Genomic DNA, 15,300 nt, shown 5'->3' with positions numbered 1-15,300 from the left:
AAAACTTAAATTAAATTAAATTGATAAAAATAAAACTGAATTAAAATTTTAAATTAAATAAGTTTAATAAATTATTTCAATTTTAATAAAATATTATTCGAAACTATTTTTTAAATATAACTAAAATAAGTTATAATCAGCTACAGCTATCAACGACATATCAGCGGCACAAAAACCAACATTCAGTATTTGTTTCTTTAAAGTTGCCGATTAGTAGTGTGTACAATAGGCGGTGAAAATATTATTCCGAACCGCATTGAAAGGGAAAAACGCGGTAAAAAGGCGTACGCGAGGGTTTTGGCGCTCTCTCCCGCTCTCTCCAATCTCCACCAGAGTTTCAGGTATCTCTGTCGCCGACATCTCTGGTTTTCCAAAGTCACACTTGAGAATAGTTCAATTTCAAGGTACAAACCCAAGAGAGATCGCTATGTTGTTATCTCATTTTTGCGTGATTTGGATGCATTTTGTTATCTGATTGCTGTATCATCTCTACATTGATCCATAACACATATGCAGTTACATTCGAAATTTCAAAACTCTAATTTCACTTGCCAAGTGACTTGATTTGAAGGCCCAAATTTTACTAGATTTACTGGTTGTGGTTGCAGGTTAAATGCACAAGTGACATGAAATGTGCATCCTCCTTTACATTTTCTAAGGCTTTGTAAGTAATCATTTCTCTCTTTCAATTTCAGTTTCCATTCATTAGTTTTTCTTTCATGGGTTTAAAATCAAATTATTTTGGTTACAAACCAGAAAAGTTTACATTTTCCTTAACCAAAAGAAACTAAGAGAAGAAAAGAAATTGTTTTTCTGTTCTACTCAAGTGATTTTATCTGATAAATGACTTGTTTCTTTGTTAAATTTTAGAAATTTTGGCAGTTTAGCAGCGAGGTCACTGAATTCCTGCATCATTTTCCCCTTGAAGTGTTCTATAAGGACAGGAAGAATGGAAAGCAATGATAATAATGGCAATCTAAAGGATAATGATGGTGGTTCAAGAGGTGCATTCATAGTTCTAGAAGGTTTGGATCGCAGTGGAAAGACTTCACAATCCAGCAAGTTACTCTCTTTCTTGGAGGGACTAGGGCATCCGACTGAGTTATGGCGTTTTCCTGATAGGACAACTAGCATTGGACAGATGATATCTGCTTATCTCTCAAATCAATCTCAGTTGGATGATCACACAATCCATCTTCTATACAGTGCAAATCGGTGGGAAAAGAGGTATTTTTTTATACCATGCGTTACAGTGGTATGAACAAGATGTTTGTGAACCCTTGATTTTGTATTGGTCTGTCTTCTACTATAATACAGTGCTAGCTAGCTTCCATTAGATGGTTGCTAATTGTATAGGTAACCTAAGATGAAATCCCGTTTAGCTGTTCGTACTAATAGGCTAGGCGTTTGCCTATCTGGGTCATTACCATTGTCATGTCAGCTTGAATTCTGTTTTAGCTGGTTTATACACAAGACGAGTCTACCTCTCTGTTATGTCTTATGGAGAAATCTACTTCTGTCATAGAATATAGGACAAGAGTGTAAATTGTTTCTTACAATATTTTTCAAAGTAATTCATTAAATTCCAAGAGTGACTACTTGCTTATAAAGTATAATTATTATGGACACTTCTACTGTTTTCTGTCCATATATGTGTGAAGTAGATGCTTATGCATTGCCAAAGTTTAGAAACATCTCCAAAGTTCTACACATGCCATCTTCAGCACTTTTAGCATTGTACAAATTAGTTGTATGTGTTTTCTGAAGGTGGAGACTGCATCTTCCAAAGTTGGTATAGAATACCGTCATTTTGTAGTTGATAACACTACTGTGCTAGAACCAACTTGTTTTAATGATCTCCTGAGGAGCATATGCTCATTTGTGGAGTTGGGACCCAACAAGTATAAATTTTTTTAGAAGTATGAATAGATTATTCCTTCTGAGATTCTGCTTCAAATTTACAATGTACTGATTTCAAATTGAGGATCTCATTCCCTTAATGTTAAAATGAAAGTTTTAAAGTTCTGCTGCATGTGTCTCATCTCTTGGGATCTGAAGTTTCTAAACCATACAAAAATTACATGGTGGAAATGTGGTGCCAGACCCAAAGCTTAATGCATATTTCTATTGCTTGAAGTTCCTAATATCTTGTTGCATTGAGCTATCAATTATGGCTTCACAAGCCATGATATTGACATGTTGAATGAGTGTTTGATACAGGATATTTAAATGGACAGAAAATAATTTGTCTTTATATGTGCATATTTAGTGTATGTTATAATTTAATGTACAAAGGTGTGCTTCACAAATGTGGGAGGTTGATAGTGTTACTAATTACCATATGCTCAAGTTGGGTTTAACTAAAGACTCAAAAAACTATATTCCTGTATGAGGTGAAACTATTTGACTTCATTGAAGTTTTCAAGCAAGTTGAAGTTTCCGTGATGGATTATAACATCATTTTCTGAATATGTTGGATTTTATCATAGGTAAATTACATTTTAGTCCTTAAGTTTTAATATAATTAACGGATCAATTTCTATAATTTTAAAATCGAACACTTAAATCCCTTTGTAATTAATCTATCCAAATTGAAGGTTATTTCATCCATAATTTTATTAGTGAACCGGTCAAAGGGATAATAAATACTTTAAATACCTAAAATACCCTCATAAATACTTAAACCCTTGTCAATGTAGGTGAAACATTTTATATTGCATAAACTACATTTTAGTCTCTTAGTTTTAGCGTAATTAATGGATCAGTCCTTATATTTTTAAAACTGAATTGTCAAATTCCTCTATATTCAATCCGTCTAAAATTATAGTTCTTTCGTGCAGTATAGACATTAGTTTAAAGTTAGTGGATGGTCAAACTTTTGAAAGTATAATTTGTTCATAAAATACTTTTTGTAAAGTTTACAACTTACTTAAAGTTACTTGATACCACTTAAAAATGGCTGAAGTTGTAAACATTTTTTGAAAGTTTTAAAATTATCAAGTACTGAAATATTTTAATGAATGTAAATTGAATGACAAAAAACGTTAGAAATTAGTTGAATGGAGATAAACTGGATAAAAGTTAATGGGGTTTAAGTGTTCTTTCAAAATATTTAAATTTTAATAGATGGGGAAAATAGATGGAACCCTAACCCTTTAACATTTTTAATTTAAAAAAGGGATAATAAAAAATATTTTCACATTTTTAATTATAAGAAATGGATGAAAGGATTGGAGTTTGGATAGACTAATTATTGAGGGATTGAAGTGTTCGATTTTAAAAAAACAGGGATTAATTCCATTAATTATACTTAAATTTAAGGATTAAAGTGCAGTTTATCCATTTAAAAAGGATAATAAAGACATATTCACATTTTTTAATGGCAAAAATGTATGGAAGAACCTCTAATTTGGACGGACTGATTGTAGAAGGATGTAAGTGTTCGGTTTTAAAAATACAGAGATCGATCCATTAATTATGTTAAAATTTAGAGATTAAAGTGTAATTTATCCTTTTATCAAATTTGTTGCATACTTTTGATGCATTTGAATTTCTTGTGCTGTTGTGTTGGATGGTGGGAAACTTAAAAAAGAAAATTGATTATGCAGTTCATTGATGGAAACTCAACTGAAAAGTGGAACAACTCTCGTTGTTGATCGATATTCTTATTCTGGTGTTGCTTTCTCATCTGCCAAAGGACTTGATTTTGAATGGTGTAAGGTGAAACATAATGCATATTTTCCATTTTATCTTTTGAAAATGATGTTTATTTCCTTTGGTTGTTGGTGAATGAGTATTCTTTTTGGAGGCTCCCGAGATTGGACTGCTGGCTCCAGATCTTGTACTGTACCTTGACATACCACCTGAGGTGAACTGTTTATATCATTTATAATCTATATTGTCATATTTCAAAAATTGCATTGGTAGTTTCTGCAGTTGTTCGATTACTTTGTACAGACATATATACAACATCTCTGGAGAGGAAATGAATAATTAAAGTAGGTGAATATATTGAATCCACTAGGTGCAGTCACGGCAATAGGTAGACACTTGTGTTAGTGTATTGATATGGATTGTGGTGGACAATTTTATTGTTGGAACGAGGATACTTGCATGCACATGGACTGTCACACTAGCAAATATAGCAGCATTCGTATAAGAAATTATGCCAAACTCAACTGAATAGAAATTGCTAATCCATTTGAGGAATTGATTACAAAATATTAGAATTAACCAGACAGAAACAAATAAGATGAAAGTTTCAGCACTGATAGTGTTGTTTTTCTCCATTAATCCTTCTCGACTGAGCAATGTCTAAAACTTCAATGTTATACTCGACTTCATCAGAAAGCTGCAGAAAGAGGAGGATATGGTGGTGAAAGATATGAGAAACTTGAATTCCAGAGGAAAGTTGCTGAATGCTATCAGGCCCTCCGTGATCCCTCTTGGAAGGTACATTTATACTTTTATCTATTATAAATTTTGTACGTGGAAATTTGCAGGATCTCCTGGCTATGATGCTATCCTAGGCTCCAATCCTGCTGGCAGACAATTCCACTTCTGGTCTTCTATGCTACTCCATTCTATATTTCTATGCATTATCTGATGTTGGTTTAAATGATACATGATAGTTGATACTGATATGAAAGTAATTTCTGCATTGAGTTCTGTTCATTTTGATGGATTATGTAACTTTCCCATTCACTTTCAAATTTGAAAGAAATCACGTACATTGGTAACGGACAAAATGGCATGAGCATTAGCTAGAAATGTTGGGATCTGTTCACTTGTGGAAGACTAGAATCATTTTTCTTAGAAGATTGAAAAACAAAGTTTCAGTGTTTACATGTACTATTTTCTATTATTGACGAAGTGATTTTCATTATCTTTTCTTATTTCAAATTTTCAATGAAAACTACTTGTTTTCTTAGAAAATAGAAAGGGAGAAACAGATAATTGTTTTGCACAAGTAAACAGGGCCTCGAAATTTCTAGCTTTTTGCAGATACAGTTAATTCCCAATTACTCGGCCCATTGCCCGGTTGGTCATTCTCTAGTCCATTGCTGGTAATATATGATTTGTTCTAAGAGCTAAATTTGGTTCCTAATTTGATTGCAGATTATAGATGGGTGCCAACCCATGGAAGAGATTCAAAAACAACTCCAAGAGATTGTGTTGGATCATGTTTCAGCATGTAAAAAGGGGAGACCCCTTTCTCATCTCTGGTAATGCTATTTCTAGCTAATTTTTATCATTATCAGAGATTGTAATTTGGTAAAAGTTGCTCTCAAGTAATTTGAACTGCTATTACTATTGTGTGAAATATGATAGAGCTTTCCAATTTTCTTTTCAGTTAAATTTGAAATTGTTTTGGTTGTTCAGTCCTTGTTTTTCTTTGGAATACATGTAGCCAAACTTTATAGAATCAAGCACATGCCTTGCACGTGCGACTCTAATTGATATTTTGATTATAATAAACATTATAATTTTAGGCTGGAGTTGTTATAAGGATGGTTGTATTAATTTGCATTTATAATTAAAATTTTCAATTAATTATAATTAAATCGGTTAGGTCATTACAAACTTTAAATATTATAAGATGCTAAAACTTGTATTGATGATGGACGATTGGTCGGAATATGATAGGTTAGGTTGTTTTACTCTCATTTCATTTAAAAATTAAAATTTTACAAGTTAAGAAAAATGTATATGTTAAAATAAATATTTGATAAATTAAAAAATATCATTTAAATTTGAAAATTTAAATATGTAAACTCGTGGTGTTACTTTTTAATTTTATTTTTACTATTTAAAATCTGGAGTTTATCTCAATTTTTCTTGATTTCGATGTTATATATGTTTTTAGTGACTAGTGGTTTTAACTCATAAAATCGTAAATCATATGGGTCAACTCGTGATTTTAATAGTCTTATTACTTGGAAGGAGCTCCTAGCTTTTTATGTCCTGTTTTAGAATGCTTTAAGTTCTCGATTGAGGATAGTGGGGAGTGTTATTGGTCGGTGAACCAATTAGTTAAGTTGTTTTTTTTTTTTTTTTAAATTTTTTCTAATAAATAAATTTATTAAAAAAAAAAGCAATCAAATAGAACATAAGACCAATGTTATTGAGCAACAGAAAAGGTGCTGAGCAAGGCGAGGCGCCACTGTCTTGCTTTGCCTAGCCCAGGCAAAATGGGGTGTCACCTCTTCTCTGTAATTGATTTCTTTTTTTTTTTAGGATTTTCAAATGTAAGAGAAAGAAAGAAGAAGAAAGAGAAAAAAAAAGAGAGAAATATGATTTTTTTTGTTTTTTTTTTTAGTAATAGAAGATGACTTTTCTTTTCTCTTCTCCTCCTCATTTGAGCCTCACCCTAGCCTCTTGGTCTTGTGTGCAGATGAAGTGCTTTTTTTTTTGTCCTTTTCTCTCTTTTTCTCTTCTCTTTTTCCAAACATGTGACAACTTTTTTTCTCTATAACAATTTTGGTTAATTACTTTATACATTTATATTGTTTTATTGCTTGTATTTAAATAACGTTAGAAATTATAAATTGCTTATTTATTTGAAGTGGGTGTTTTTATTGTTTTTAATTTTTGAATTTCAAAATTATAGTTTATTTTTTATTTATATTAGATGACTTTTGTATATGTATTTTGTGTATTTATATTATTAATTTATTTTTTTATATTATTATAAACAATATTTTTTTTCTTTTAAATTATAATATATATCACCTTAGTAAGACCGCATAAAACACATTGCAAATTAACTAGCCAACAACGACACCTCAACACAATTATTATTTATATTTAGTAAAAAAATTAATTAATTATATTATTTTTAAATATTAAATTTAATTATTAAATAAAATTCAGTGAGAGACTAATTTGTATATTTAATAAAAAAAATTAGACTCAATTAGATTATTTTCAATAGCTTTGGGTCTATTCTAAAAGCAAAGTATGCAATACTTTTGAATGCACGGAACACAAGATCACCGTTTTTTGACCTTTTATCGAATTTCCCTTAAAACTCGTCACCCGACACCACGATATTCATATTCCTATTCTCCACACGCGTCCAACCACGTGCCAGGTTTTATCGCCTCCTCTCTTCTTTCTCTCAACCCAAATCATTCATTTCTCACCGGTCCAACAACAATGGCTTCCAAACCCACTTCCTCCTCCACTCTGTACTTCCAAGACATGGACGAGCTCCATAAGGTTTTCAACCAGTTCGACTCCAACGGAGACGGCAAGATCTCCGTTGCTGAGCTCGGCAATGTTCTCAAATCCATGGGCTCTTCGTACACCACCGTAGAGCTCGAACGCGTGATGGACGAAGTCGACACCGATAAGGATGGTTTCATCAATCTCCAGGAGTTCGCTCAGCTCTGCCGCTCCTCCTCCGGCGCCGCCGCTGACTCTGAGTTGAAAGAAGCTTTCGATCTGTATGACCAGAATAAAAATGGACAGATCTCGTCTGCTGAGTTGCACCAAGTGTTGAATCGCTTGGGGATGCAGTGTTCTAAGGAGGATTGCGAGAGGATGATCGGAAGTGTTGATTCTGATGGAGATGGATGTGTGAATTTTGAAGAGTTTCAGAAGATGATGGCTACTACTATCAACAATGAAACCGCCACTGCTCGAGCTGCTGATGGGGTTCAAAACGACGCGTAGTTTTCTTCGGTTTCCATCTGGTACTTTTCTCGATTTTGGAATTTGATTTGATGTGTAAATTTTGGACCATGTTCTGATAATCTAATATTCGGATAATTTTATGTTTTCTAAGGTTTGAATTATTAGAGTTTTGTTTTCAATGTTTGATATAGAAATGCAAATTGGGCATAAGAGTACTCTTTTTTTTTTTTCTTCTTTTTCTTTTTTATAAAAAGAGTGCAGTTACTCTATAAGAATAAATCTATTGGATTAAATATCTACTATGAAAATTTATTTAAATTAAGATATATAATAATTTTTTTTTTGAATCAACTTAAGATATATAATAATTAAATTTATATTAATTTATAATAAAAAATAAATTTATTTTTTATAAAAATAAAAATATAATTAGCTATAGTAAAATATTTTATTTGAAAATATTTTTTAAAACAATTTACTATTTAATTTTTATTTTATAAAAAATTTTTTAATTAATTTTTTAAATTAAAATAGTTTTAATATTCTTTAAAAATTTATTAATTAATCGTTTTGTTAATTTTAAATATTAAATATTATAAAAAAAATGATAAAATGCTATCAGTTAATGTTTTTTTTAAGTTTTAAAAATTAAATAATAAAACAATTAACTATTGTAATTAATAAAAAAATTAATGAATAATTTTTTTAAAATATTACAATTATTTTAAAATATTTTTTAAAATTAAAAAACTAACTGCCTAATAATATTTAAAGTAAATTGTAATTTTTTTGACAAATTATAAATTTATCTGAAAATCAGTACTAGGGATTATCCGAACATGGAGATTGGAACTTACTAATTATTATCCAGAATATTTTAATAGATTGAGACAACTTTGATCTCGAACAAATGTTTCAATATCATCGGTCCTACGTTATAGTAGTCAATAATTATATTGAATTTTATGCAGGTGTTTTATGCTAGTGATTAATATGCAAGTTGTATTGAATGACTTCTAATCTCGATGTTGTATTAACTGTGTGTATTTAATTTTTATTTTATTAATTATTTTATTTTATTTCATCAATTCTTTTATTCATTTATCTAGTTTAGAAATTCTTTTATTCATTTATCTAGTTTAGAAATTAAATATTTTTAATTAATATATTTTAAAATAGAAAAATTACTATTACCTGTTAGAGTTATTTATCTTCGGTGGAAAGGATATCATTATTTTTGTTATTTTTTTATTATTTTAAAATTATTATTTATTAAATACTTAGAAATATTTTTAAAAATAAAATAAAATTATAAAAATATATAAATTGACTATTATAATTTTATTTTGTTTTTAAAAATATTTCTAAGTATTTAATAAAATTTAATAATTTTAAAATAATAAAAAACATTGAACAAATATGATGATATTCTTTTCACCAAAGATAAGATAACCTTAACGTTGTAATTGTAATTTCTCTATTTTTAAATGTATTGATTAAAAATATTTAATTTCTAAACTAGATAAATGAATAAAAAAATAGATGAAATGAAATGAAAGAATTAATAAAAATATATAAATTAATTATTATAATAATTTTATTTTATTTTATTTTTAAAAAATTTTTTAAAATATTTTTATGTATTTAATAAAAAACTTAATATATGGAAAATGAATATAATTGAAAAATTAATAAAAAAAATTATATTTTTTAATATGTGTAAAAAAATAAAATGAATAAAAATTATGAAATGAGATTATTATTATTTATAAATTTTTTTTTCATTATTAAATTATTATTTTATTCACCGTCAACATCATTGGTCTACAATAAGATATAATTTTTTTTTTGAAATAAATTATTATTAGTATTTTAATTTTAAAAAATATATTAAAATATTTTTAATATTTTAAAAATATAATAATTAGTTGTTTTATTAATTTTAATCATTAAATATTATAAAAAAATTTAAAATGATTATGATACTGAAAAATTAATTAATAAATTTTTTAAAATTTAAAAATTAATTAATAAAATTTTTAAAAAATATAAAAATTAAATAATAAAATATTTAATAATAAAATTAACGAAAAAATTAATTAATAAATTTTTTAAAATATTGATGATATTTTAATATATTTTTTAAAATTAAAAAATTAATTAAAATTTTTTTTGATATTATAAAAATTAAATAGTAATTATTTTATTTTATTATTTATGATAATATCTATTTTTTATTTTATTCATGATTGTACTATCTTTGCAGTAGTGTTATATATATATTTGAAAAATAGTTATATACATCCAAAATATTATGCCAACCATTCGACTCTTCTGAAATTAATATATTTTAAATTGTTGATTTTCTCTACCAATTAAAACTTATCGGCATGCTTTTTTTTTTTACGGCATAACTCAGATCTTTATTAAGAAAGATATTTATAAGTTCAGAAAAAAAAAATGTAAAAATATTGTAGTAGATATTAAAAATAGATTTAATAAATTTTTATAAAGTAAATTATTTATAAAATAAAAAATAATAATCATTAATTTTGTTAAATAAAAATTAAGGATTAAAAAAAGTAAAATTTGAGATCTCTCAGATTTACTTAGATATACTTAGTATTAGATTAAATCTATGAGTGTAATAGATTGTTAATTTTATTTCAATTTTATTCTTAACTTCCTATCAGTTGCACCATTAGTAATTACAGTTGCAAATGCGGTCGGAAAATGCTCATATAAAAATTATATTTCAATATACTATCTTATTATAAATTGAATCATAAATCAATGAAATTATAAATATTTTTTTATATTTTATCTTTTAAAAATTTCAGAAAAGAATATTAATTATTTTATTTATTATATCAATATTTTTTGATTGCATCTAGAAATTATTAATTTTTATTAATGGCATGATATCACCAACTATTAAGACAAGCTACAAATTTTGAAGTAAAATAAAGAAATTACAATATATTTTTTTTTACCTTTTCTACTTTATTTTATTATGTTTATAGTAAATTTTATATATATATATAACTTTAAAACTTAAATTGTAATTTTCATAAAAAAAATTACATAAATTTGTTTTAAGAATAAGAATTGAAAGCAGAACCGGAATAAACCGAAACAAAATTGAAGAATCATACCGAATGGAAATTAAAAAATTGAAAAATTGAAGCAAAATTTACCGAATTTTCAGTTTGATTTATTATTTCTAAGTAACATCCCAAATTGGAACAGAACTACACGCTCCTAATGATTTGTGTTTAAAAGGTCAATGAAGACTATGTGGCTGTGCTTAAAAAGGAGAAATGCTATTATGATTAATATATTTATACTACTGTACTATTTTATATTAGTTCATTAAATACCTAAAGTAAAATTTTATCCTAATGAATTCATAAACTTTCAAAAATCATAATAATTAAATGCAAATGAACCGTATTTCATATTACTGAAATAAAGTTGATGGTATGGTTGAAATCGAGCTATGTTGTAATTGGTTAATCTTGCAAGAAATATTATGTGAGTGGTTTTGTGTTAAAAGAAAGAAAAAAATTTTAAAGAAATCTCTAGGTTCGGTCGCTGAACCTTCAGGTTCGGCCACCGAAGGTGATTTCTCCAGCTACCTATAAAAGGCCTTCAGCCCGAAAATGAGTGAGTTTTTTCTCCATTTTCGGGTAGAGGTAAGTTCGTACCCTTCCATTGATGTTCTTGCTGAGATTTCTTCAAATTTCTCCAAGAATTCATGAGCTTTCCCTTGTTTTTGAAGATTTGAGTCCAAATCTAGAGTTTTAAACCTTAGAGACCTCCGGAAATCGTTTTCCCTCATCTCCAAGTTGGGTTGTTGTCACCTTTGCGTCTCCAAGAGGTAAGTTCAAATCTTTGCTTTTCTTCTATTACTGAAAGTTTTAAAGGGGCTTACCTAAAGTTTTAGGGTTTGTATTAGTTTTGATGATAAATGTTTCCTTTTGTGTTGTATGATGGAGATTAGACAAGTCTTAGATGTCCCTTATGCATGTTGAGTATGTATAGTTGATTTTTTAGCTGTGTGGGTGAGAAACGAAGCTTTTGGTGGCTGTATGTCTAGGGCAGAATCGGGTTCTGCCTAAACTGGAGGACCCAGGTTCGGCCGCCGAACCTGCAGGTAGAGGCAGCCTTTTGGCTGCCTAACCTGCCTCCGAAAGTTGTTGATTTTTGGATCTGTGAAGGGTTTAGACCGCCGAACCTGCCCCGAAAGTCACTGACTTTTGGATCTGTGAGGGGCCTTTGGCCGTCGAATCTGCTGCCGAAAGTCTCCTGCCCAGCCTTCCACTGTTTGCTTTATATGTATGTTTTGGTATGTTTTAGGGGGTTCTTGGGAAGTTGTTTAGAGTCTTGTAAAGGTTATGTTTGGTCCCTCATTTGAGTCTGACTGTGCGGTTGTCGAAACCGGTAAAAAATAACCTTTTTGGTTATCAACAATTTTACAACTGTAGATAGTGGTAAAATGATCGAATCCACAAGGAATTGATACTTACTTATTTTCCTTATCAAGACCAAGTAAACAAACTGAAAGTAAAATAAAAGGAGGGTTTTGAGATTGATGAATTGAACTAGAAATAAAAGCAACAAAGTAAAGCAAATAATTAAAGGAAAGAAGATTTAAATATGAGAAAAGCTCTAGTTGAAGAATTCGATCCACTTCAGTTGTTGGGATTGATCATTGGCACAAAGATTCCTTTATTTGATTCACTAAATTAGTTATGGAGGTGGAAGACGCTTCTCACCACCATATCCCTCCTTAAGCATAAATCAATTAGGGAACGTTCTCTAATTAATTACTAATCAACAAGTTGCCAAGGAACGTCCTTGGGCCTTTGGCATCTAACAACTGTCAATTGCATTAAGAAATAGAAAGACCTAATTCTAGCTACCCAAACGTATGGTGATATTGCTAGATCATGCAATTTCTTTAGTTTTTACACCAAGAGTTACTTGTATTTGAATAATTCAAGCAATTACGGACTTAAAACTATCCAAACTAACAAATTATCACTTTGCAATCAAGAATCAATGGGCCCTATTGATCTAAACAAAGCAACAATGGAATTAAGCATGAAATTGCATAAATATTGATAAACAAAAGATAAACAATATATGTCCAGATCTCCCAATCCATAAAACAACTAAAGTTTCACCTAATCTTCAACTAGAAAAAGAGGTTTCAGCCACTCATGGTTGAAACAAAACACAAAATAAAAGAAAGAGAAGAAGAAGGAGTGGCTGGCGGCTTGGAGTGAAGGGACGGCTTGTAATCCGAATGGGAGAGAAGAAGGGAGTGCGGCTCCTTATGTGGCCTTTTATAGTTGAAAATATTGCCCTAGATTTCCTTGATGAGGTGGAGCCTTCTTTTGAATTTTGAATTTTGAATGCTGAATTTTGAATGTTCTCCTTTGAATTTTGAATTTTGAATTCTTGGGAGGCAAGTGCATCTTTTTGAGATTTGGCTTCCTCAATAAGGGAAAAACTTCATAAAGATTTGAAATTTGAATTTCAAATTACTCTGCTGACTGTACTTTCCTTATTTATCTTCAATTCAGCTGCAACTTGACTTAGCCAAACCATGCTTGTTCTCCTTTATCCTCTTTTAGGCAGTTTTAAAAGCATTTTTATCAAATTACCTCTTTACACCGTTTTCTGTAAAATAAGACCAAAACCATAGAATTAGACAGAAAAAGTGTAAATTAATATTAATAACAACATGATAAATTGGTCTAAATTTGGACTAATCAGAGTCCATCTGTGTAGGATCGGACCTGGGAGACCGTAGAGGCTTACAATGAAGTAACTGCATCAGTGTTAGGCAAGCGTCAGCCAGAGGTGAGTAGAACTGAACTGATCTATTATTTTAAAGAAATCAAACTTTTTAAGCATGCTCATGCATCACGAATGCCATGTATATGTATTAGGTTGTTTGCATTAGAAATCACGAATATGATACATTGTCTAATCTATTGTTGTTGTGGATGGATGTTGGATGACCCACTAACCCTCGAGTATGATATGTTATGACAAATATGGAAAGACTAGGGATGCCCATTCTACGCCCCTGGCACTATGTAAAGGAAAGATCAGGATTGCCCATTCTACGCCCCTGGCACTATATAAAGGAAATGTAATACCCTGTTGGAGTCCGGCATCGGAATTCTACTTTCCGATGGAGTCCAGGATGTCGGAGGTCTCTAGAAGGGTTAGAATTATGTTTTTCTTCAATGTTTTGATATGTTCATCAAGTTTTATGCATAAGGAAATGAGTTCTTGAGTGAAATGAACCAAGGCAGAAAAGCCAGGTTTGGCCGCCGAACATGCATGGCTTTCGGTTTCACGTGTGGCCGCCGAAGGTGGTCTGGCCAGCCACCTATAAATGGCCCTCAGTCGGTTGAAGCGGTCAGAGCACCGTTTCTTTTGTCTTCTGAGGTGAAACCCTGTCCTTTGTGAGTATTCTTTCATGTTTTCATTCAATCATGCAAAGATTTGGTTAGTTTTTATGATCTTTTGAAGGTTTTAAGCTAAAAACTCAAAGTTGTGAAGTTTGGAGAATTTGAAGGCAAGTTGCTTCAAAACTCCACGTTAGGATCCTTCATCTACTTGTTTTCACGAGGTAAGTGAAGATCCTGAGCTTGTTTTTATGTTTTCTGAAGGTTTTATGGGGTTTATGGAGAGAGTTGCATGAATAGGGTTATATGTGAGGTTTTGATGATTTTGTGAGTAAAGCTTGTTTCTGTATTGTTTGTGTTGTGTGTTTGGGGTTTTTAGGTAGGTTTTGACCCCTTTGAGCATATACATGCAGGGACAGTCCAGCAGAGTACAGAAAGAGTAAAGAGATTTGTAATAGCGTAGAGTGGACATGTAATATTAACGAGATGTAATAATTGAAAGTTAGAAATGTGCTTGACTTAGTGATGTATGTTTTGTACATGATCTAGCTATGTATATATGTTTTACTGTATGTGAAAAACCAGGCTTAACAAGTATGAGTTAACTCATCTAGAGCAAGCTCTAGTTAGGGGTACAGAGTACAGAGTACAGAGTACAGAGATAGTGCATGCACAGGTTAAGTCTTGGGACAGAGAAAAGAGTTTTTATTTTTCACAGAAAATGTATGATCATGTATGAGATTTACAGGTACACAGAGAGTATAGCAGGCTTGCTACGGGTTCTGGCGGCCTTAAGCCGACCTGAATCCTAGCGCCGGTGACGGTCCATTTTGGGGTCGTTACAGGAAAGATCAGGATTGCCCATTCTATGTTATGATATGTTTAAGAGAAAGTCATGAGGAGCACCCGTCATGGGCCGGGCACTACTGGAACTTATAGAGGGTTACTGATGACAAATCCATCTTGATGTGAATTGTCTATGTTGTGACACATTTCATTCGATCATATATTCATTGAACTGTTTTTATGTTCTGCTCACTAGACTCTTGTAGCTTATCCCTTTCCCCTAACCCCAGGTTTGCAAGATCAGAGTTAGCTCAGAAAAGTCGGCTGAGTTGCTGGTATAGTCCTTTGTAATTGAATAGCTGTGGACATGTATCGTTTTATGATTTTAGAATTGTGCTTTGCCCTAGTGTTTTGTCCTTGTAATCCTTGTTTACATGATCCTCATATA

General features: G+C 30.4%; 2 protein-coding genes across 7 annotated transcripts; both read left to right on the top strand.

The window, feature by feature from the left end:
* The first annotated feature begins 201 nt into the window (after window positions 1-201).
* On the top strand, window positions 202-5,508 carry LOC110630870 (thymidylate kinase). Of its 6 annotated transcripts, none has more exons than XM_043950569.1 (7): window positions 202-404; window positions 517-664; window positions 871-1,227; window positions 3,609-3,720; window positions 3,809-3,868; window positions 4,348-4,452; window positions 5,119-5,508. In XM_043950569.1, exons 2-7 carry the CDS (start codon window positions 627-629, stop codon window positions 5,227-5,229), a joined length of 783 nt encoding a protein of 260 aa, XP_043806504.1. In that variant the 5' UTR covers window positions 202-404; window positions 517-626; the 3' UTR covers window positions 5,230-5,508. The 6 variants fall into 6 exon arrangements, with proteins under 6 accessions (XP_043806504.1, XP_043806505.1, XP_043806506.1 ...); XM_043950570.1 differs by having other exon boundaries at window positions 609-664; window positions 4,932-5,151; XM_021778498.2 differs by having other exon boundaries at window positions 204-341; window positions 609-664.
* A 1,463-nt stretch (window positions 5,509-6,971) lies between these two features.
* On the top strand, window positions 6,972-7,788 carry LOC110630947 (probable calcium-binding protein CML26). Its single transcript, XM_021778606.2, has one exon. It carries the CDS (start codon window positions 6,976-6,978, stop codon window positions 7,675-7,677), a length of 702 nt encoding a protein of 233 aa, XP_021634298.2. The 5' UTR covers window positions 6,972-6,975; the 3' UTR covers window positions 7,678-7,788.
* Window positions 7,789-15,300: the final 7,512 nt, after the last annotated feature.

Source organism: Manihot esculenta, chromosome 14 (genome assembly GCF_001659605.2).
Source record: "Manihot esculenta cultivar AM560-2 chromosome 14, M.esculenta_v8, whole genome shotgun sequence".
In the NCBI taxonomy this organism is placed as follows: Eukaryota; Viridiplantae; Streptophyta; class Magnoliopsida; order Malpighiales; family Euphorbiaceae; genus Manihot; species Manihot esculenta.
This window is presented reverse-complemented; position numbering and strand designations above follow the sequence as displayed.